The sequence below is a fragment of the Plasmopara halstedii genome (genome assembly GCF_900000015.1).
Source record: "Plasmopara halstedii genome assembly, contig: Scaffold_322, whole genome shotgun sequence".
NCBI lineage: Eukaryota > Oomycota > Peronosporomycetes > Peronosporales > Peronosporaceae > Plasmopara > Plasmopara halstedii.
The window spans coordinates 702779-710043 of record NW_020187243.1 but is presented as its reverse complement, the minus strand read 5'-3'; the positions used below and the strand labels follow the sequence as shown (position 1 = coordinate 710043).

Below are 7265 nucleotides of genomic sequence, written 5' to 3'. Positions count from 1 at the left end.
GGGAGTTTCATAACTCCTCCTGGTTTACTTAGGTACGACTTAACTTGTTTCCAACATAGTCCGCTCAAATGAAGGACTGATGGCCAACGTCACCCTATTTTCTGATCAGAGCACGAACCGTGCGAAAATGTTGACTAGTACCACACTATCTCTGCGTTTTTCGTTTCAGAGATAGGTAGAGGGAATAAACGTCATGACTGACTTTAATCCATATATACGTGCTTGAAGCTTTATGACATTCGTCCTGTGTATTGTGTCAAAATGTAAAAAAATTGTGCAGTAAATTCGTTATCTTGCTATTGACTTCTCACATTTTTCAACCTTATAAATGTGTGATATGACTATGGTCAATGTCTAAATTATCCACATTTTTATGTGCCGCAGAAATACGTGGTGAGCAATCCTCACCCACAATTCAACAGACATTGGCAATGACTTTAAAACTTCACGGAGCCTTCACTGCTCTCGTGACTCCATTCACAGATGACGGAAGCGCGGTAGACTACGCTCAATTGCGAGCGCTTGTGGAATGGCAGATCCAGGAGGGTATCAACGGCCTTGTTCCGGTAATTTTTGTTGTATGCGTGATTTTTATGCTGGTTTAGGCTAAGCTGCGTGCGGTGCTGCATGACGATGACAGATGGGTACAACAGGTGAATGTCCAACGGTCACGCACGATGAGCATGATCGCGTAATTGCTGAGGTGGTGGCCGCTGCCAATGGCCGCGTGCCTGTTATTGCTGGCACGGGCTCCAACAATACTGCCGAGGCGTTGCGCCTCACGCGTGCTGCGAAAGAGCACGGTGCCGACGCCTGCTTGGTGGTGTGCCCCTATTATAACAAGCCTACGCAGAAAGGCTTGTATGCTCATTTTAAAGCTATAGCCGACGTAGGTCTACCCGTAGTAGTGTACAACATTCCAGGCCGTACCAATGTCAATCTGACGCCACAGACGATTGCTGAGCTCTACAAGCTACCAAACATTGTTGCTATCAAAGAATCCACCGGATCGCTGGACCAAGCTATGGAGATTGCTGCATTGTGCGACATAACCATCTTGTCGGGTGATGACAACCTGACTCTACCACTCATGGCTGTGGGTGCCACAGGAGTCATTAGTGTGCTATCCAATGCATGTAAGCAATGTTCAGTACTCTTTAGTTGTTTGTACTTATGTTATATCTGAACAGCTCCTAAGAAGGTTTTGGCCATCACTGACTCAATGCTAAAAGGTGATTACGCCGCTGCTCGCAAAGCTGCTTTGGAAAATGTACGATGTTCGGTTGAGTGTTATCATACCACTAAGACTTACTAACTGATCGTACTTTCACCGATATCTAGACATTTCTTGTAAAGTCCCTTTTCGGCGAGGCCAATCCACAGCCTATCAAGAAGCTGCTGCAACTAATGGGAAAGTGCTCGCCTGCTGTGCGTGCTCCGCTGGTGGAGTGTGAGCCTTCAACTATTGAAAATCTTACCAAATTGGCCAGTGAGCACCAGCTGATATAGGACAATTGGAATGGTGAAGGGCGCACTTTCGCAACTTAGTATGTGCTAAAAAAGTAAAAAAAAATAGAATGATTACCAAACGCAATGAGTAGAAGTTATATATCGACATCAAAAGCAAGCAATTGGAACTGAAGGTGCAATCAAGACCGAACACTTAATTACTCGTTGACATAATAGGCACTGATTACTAGATGACCAAATACTTGCTTAGTACTGGCTGATGTCACTGGATCGGTCCAAACTCGAGGCAGCACTGAAACGACTAATGCGCGAGCCTTCGCGGCTGTAAGATGACATACCGGAGCTGTATGAATCGACACTGGAGCGCGAGGTTCGGAAGCCATATGAGTCAACCGACACCTCACTTTGCAGTCGGGACTGGCCCATGGCTTTCGAAAAATCAGCAGTATGAAAATTTTCGGTATCGTGTTGCTCCTCTGTCACATGGTAGTCTTCAGTGAAGCGAGCGTCAGTAGGGCGAGAGGACATTGAAAAACCAAGGCCGCGGTTCGAGTCATGGTCGCTTGTGTCTGTTACACGTGACGTCTTATCTTCGGAGTATCTGCTAACTGTGCTGTGTCCTCCAAAACTGCTCTTCCTCTGAGTCGATTTTTCATTCGATTGAAGACGGGATCTCCTGTTCGCCGGAGCTGGCTCGTTCCAATCATTTGGCTGCAAGTACTGTTTCTGTCTCGCCGACACAATTGAGTCTCCGAAATTGGACATCGATGCTTCACTTTGGCCAGCAACAGAGGATATGTTGCTGACGCGAAAGGTATCTTTCTGGATTCTGTTACCGTGGCCCAAAGCACCATAGCTCGCCTTGTCCGAATACTCATCGGTATCCAGACTGCTCTTGGGGAGAGAGTGTGCTGCAAGCTCTGATCCTCGCTCGGCCGAAGGCATCATTACGACGGACGATTCCTCTTCCATCATTGTCGTTGTTCCGTTGTTCTTGTTACGAGCGGTTATGTTAGCAGCGTAAGTGAGATCAACCTTGCCACCATGATCATCCATGTCGCTAGGTAGGGAGCCCTTACCTTGCATACGTTGATCTTTGCGACGGCATATGACGAAGGCAAAAGCTATAAAACCAATTACACAACAGCCTACTCCTACGGCGACAAAGATCATTCCGTTATCTTTGAAAAAATTGTGTTTGCCACTAGAGGTTGACGCTGACTTAACCACTCCCGGGTCAATTGCATTAGTCTCTTTGGTTTTCTCATTGGAGCTTGTCACAGCCGGAGATGTCGGCTCGTTTAAGGGGTCGGAGTTAGCTCCTTCGTTTGCATTTGACTCTTTGTTCGCGTTTTGCTTGTCCAAGTCATTCTTCGGCGCAGTCTCACTGGCATTCATACTGTCAGGCGATGGAGCCGAAGGATCTACAGAAGATGAAAGCAGTAGTGTAAATTGTAGCTGAGCTACAAATCTTAAGTTCTAAACACTACCTGATGTGGGCATCGATGGGTTGGCGGACATGACACTAATCTTCTTGAAAACAATATATTCTTCTGCTGAAAGGTCCAGCGTACTATCACCGGGCAGAGAGACTAGGCCTGCAATGATGTAATCACCAGCGAGCTTGAGAGAAAACGTGTTCGTCTCTAGCGACTTGGTTCCATCCGGGGAAAAAGGGCCAGTGCTCGTGCCATCGGCGCCTGTGGGTGTACCACCGACGTTTGTTGCACAATTGGTTCCGAACGTGCAAGCGAACAGCGACGACATTAGCACGGCACCAGGAAGTTTTGTGGCTGCATCAATGGCGTTCGGAAAAATGGCATTTGCTAGACCTGAGTTCATCTTTGCCGCCCATTTGACAGTGATAAGGTCATCCACGCGGAAATCTGGGGCTGTAAGTGTGAGAGTGACACCCACAGGACAGCGACCAACGTTACTAGCTTCAAGCGATTCGAAAGTGAGCGTGCCCACCGAACCATTGACGGCTGATACGCCCATGCAGTATGTTGTCGTTCCGTCATGTGTAAGCCCGTTGTCTATGTCAATTGCTTCGACACATTTGAGGAAAGGGATCGCCGCCACTGTTGTTAGCACAGAAATGAATTTCATGTCTTCAGCTAGAAATTTTGTCGAACGAGTCCAAAGCCGAGCCTGCGTTCCAGTTATCAACTTCTGGCACGGCTGATCCGCTAGACTCCTTCGATTGTATCGAGATAGTTTACACACAAAACAATGAGCGAGTGGCCACAATCTAGAAATGACTCTCCAGTGTAATGGTCAGGGTAGGAACGAATAGTTGGAAATGCAGTAGCATCTTCAAATACTCACGTGCTCTACGCCACATGCAAAGCAGCTGTTTTTCCCCAGCCGCAAACAATGAAACATCTGTTAAAGTCGTGTAAGATATTGTGGAAGTTGTATATGTAACAAGTATTCAGTCATGGAATAGCTAATGGAGGTAATACTAATTTTACAGAAAAAATCTTTGAGATAGCTGCTGCCAATAATATTTAAGGACCTGAAAAAGGTCACGTACAACATGTGTTGAATACTCTGGAGTACAACACAATAAACCTAGAAAAGGAAGGCGAACCCTTTTTGCAAATTTTACTGTAATTTAACAGTTTTTGACATTGCGACCGTACTATGCGCACAACGCGACGATGCGATCGCGCAGACATAGGTGTGAGGAAGCCCTGAGACTTAGACAACGATTTGACAGCAATTTTTTCAGAAAACGTCGTATGGTGCTTCGCAGACCATCAGAGAACTCGCCGACCAAGTCATCTCGTCAACTTAAAACTTCTAGAATTTTTATTAGATTTTGTGAGAGCCGTTCGGTAGACAATCAAGGTTTTCTATGATAAATTTGGCGTGGTTGCTGCGCACGATTGTACAATGCACCTGGTTTTGCACTATTTAAAGAAAAAAACGTCTCGTCGTTACAGGTAGCTAGCTACTCCATGTAACGATGAATTTACTAATCGCATTTTGCTTATTGGTCAAAGTCGTCAACAAAATATGTATGCTGTCATTGCCGCCATTGTAACAAGCGCTAAACAGAAACAATGCGTTCATGTGCATTGACATTTATTCAGCAAACAACGACTGGAGATTGCCATGTCCGACTTACGAAAACTCAATAAAAATACCAACATACTTTTGCTGATTCTCCGGATACTATGTCGACACAAAGTCCGTCGGAATTGGTGATAGCACGGCGGACGCTTCGACAGCAATGACATATCGATTCAGCTGCTACTATGGTTCAACGGGTGGGTGACTCTTGCGCGGCAAGCAACTTGACGTTTCCATAGTACGGCGATTTGTTCGTTCGATAAATGAACATGATGCACGCTCTCACCGCAATAGCTGCGCTTTTAGCTACATCCTGCCAACAAGTCACGACTTTGCAATTGCCTTCGGAGTGAAATTACTGTCTAGACGCTTTGACATTTTTTTGGCAATGTTTTTGTCGCGATCTGTGCAGGTTCAGCTTGTAGTATCAACATCGCTTGGTCACTAACTGGTGTCATTGCCACATTAAGCGCGTAAAATTGTATGGGAGCCATCACGCAAGCTTTATTGCCAAGTTTGGACGTTTTTTTTTATATTTTCAACGAGCTTATTATATCAAACAAGCCTCTGAATATGCCTGTTCTTTCTACAGGGATCGCTGCGCTCTGCTGACATCGAAAAATCTTTTTCTTTAGCAACTTTTCGGTCTAAACTGCAATCTACGCGCCGGCCTGTAGTAACAGTCATGAAGTTCGCCGTTAGCAGGGTTGCCGTGCACTTTGTGCAGAGGAAACTTTGACTCAAAAAACCCACGTTGACAAGCGCTAAGAGTAATTGAGAACCGACAGCCTCTCAAGTGTATTGGGGTTATATTTTTCGTATTGCTCATTTAAAATTAATCCTACTGGTGGTAATCGAATCTAAGATAATGCACACAACCCAGGTCTAACAAAGTTTGTATTGACGGTAACTACATTATGTAAAATGAGAAAGCAGAAACGTAAGATCCAATAAATCAATCACTTTCAAATTTTCTTTCTCCCACAGAAGCGTCAGCCCTTCGATATTCTCCGCCTCAACGACTCCTTAACGCTCAGATCCCTAAAGCTTCCTAAGTATCGACCCCGGCCAAAAAACAGGTTATGAGCTCAGTAAATGAACTATACTAAAGCTACTAGGACCAAGGTTTTGATCAAAGATGCAATGGGAACAACTAACGCGACATGGAGACGATACGAGCGTGGTGTGTTCTTAACCAAGTCGATGTGGCACGCGGTGGGCCGTGAGATGTCTTCCAGCTATACCGATCCTCGCGCCAAGTCGATAACAGTGCAGCCGGGTTAATGTTGCTTCACATAGATGCAGATGCACTTGCAAACATTTTACAATCGCTGGCAATGAGCTGAATGCAAAATTTGGAGCGCCAGATCTTTAAGATAGTAGAAGGCGCCAACGTCTTGCATCACTGCATTGATATTCACAACATCAGTCCCAATCTTAGCAACATCGAGGGTGAGATGAAGGATAAGGGTGTTGCGATCCGTTTGTTGCGCAATCTCCCAAATTTTTTGATAACATTGTTCTGAACTCAAAACGAGCAGCACTGAGTTACCGAAGCAAGATGTCCTACAGGTTCTCACCAATGACTATGTAAAGAGACAGTGCGAGAAAATGGAGTCACTGACGATTAAAGTAGCAAACAAGGATTTCATTGGCGGGCGCGAATCTAGCCAATGTACCTTCTGCGGAATTTTGGGCACACGGTTGAGCGGTGCTGGGCCGAGCAAGGAGAAAGACAACAGAGGAGCTCGGAGTGGTGGGGATACGCTTGGATGTCAAGTTGTGCTTTTTATTTCGCTCCATTTGAACTTTTGCCAGCCAAGGGCGAAAAGTTCGCGTTATCGATAGTGACATTACTCATCCAAATGCTATGGTAAATCCAAGTTCATCATGCTCAAAGATCATAATAAAGGCGAGGTGTCAGCTGCAGATAGATACAAGGTTCAAATCAAAGATAATATCATTTTTTACCCGACGGTGACGAACGAGAGATCGAAATAAACAACACATTCTGCGGCTCAAGTACAAACAATACTTTATCCCCCAAATCAGTAAAAGAGGACACCACGTTACGTGCAAGGCACCAAACAAGTGACTGCCAGCGACGACTGCGTCCTTGACGCCACCATCGAAGACGGATGGTTCCATCCGACCCAGGCCTCCCACGGTGAGCATTAAGACCTTCGAGTGAAAGAATGGAGAGAATATACTTCTCTGGGTGAGAGAGGCCGAGATGGCTATGGCATGCGCCATACTCCAAAACGAGCAAAAGCGCGTGGCGCTAACTGTCTCCAAGCTCGGGGGTCGAGCAGGAGAATGGGCACTAACGTGCGGTGCTTCGGTTGAAGCTGCGTTTTATCCTTGAAGAAGCTGAAGCGTCGGCTTTTGCGAGTGTTCTCGTCGCCTAATCAGGCATATCGTGTGCGATCGCGTTTTCATGCTGCCTGACAGGGCAAGAAGGAGTTGGTGGACTTTGTCAAAGAGTTGAGAGATCTCATTGCCGGAATGACAGCAGGTACGCTCCCCAAGAAGGTCGCAGTGACCTTCCGATATGTTTCTCAAATGGCGCCTTTCATAGCGCGCGGCGATTGGTCTGCGCAGTTTCAAAACCAAATTTGCTTGGGAGAAATTACCAATCAACTGTATGCATCAACCAACTTTCCACAAAAGATCGCTATACTAAAGCCAAGCTAGCGAAAAGATAGGCTCATACGAAA

General features: G+C 45.9%; 2 protein-coding genes across 2 annotated transcripts; one reads left to right on the top strand and one right to left on the bottom strand.

Moving 5' to 3' along the window:
* Nucleotides 1–431: 431 nt before the first annotated feature.
* On the top strand, nt 432–1509 carry PHALS_08282 (dihydrodipicolinate synthase; the record flags this gene model as incomplete). Its single annotated transcript, XM_024723605.1, has 4 exons — nt 432–566; nt 641–1136; nt 1191–1270; nt 1342–1509. The coding sequence occupies 4 exons, from the start codon at nt 432–434 to the stop codon at nt 1507–1509; spliced, it is 879 nt and encodes a 292-aa protein (XP_024574564.1).
* A 207-nt stretch (nt 1510–1716) lies between these two features.
* On the bottom strand, nt 1717–3579 carry PHALS_08281 (uncharacterized protein; the record flags this gene model as incomplete). Its single annotated transcript, XM_024723603.1, has 2 exons — nt 1717–2894; nt 2961–3579. 2 exons carry the CDS (start codon nt 3577–3579, stop codon nt 1717–1719), a joined length of 1797 nt encoding a protein of 598 aa, XP_024574563.1.
* Between the last annotated feature and the right edge of the window lie 3686 nt (nt 3580–7265).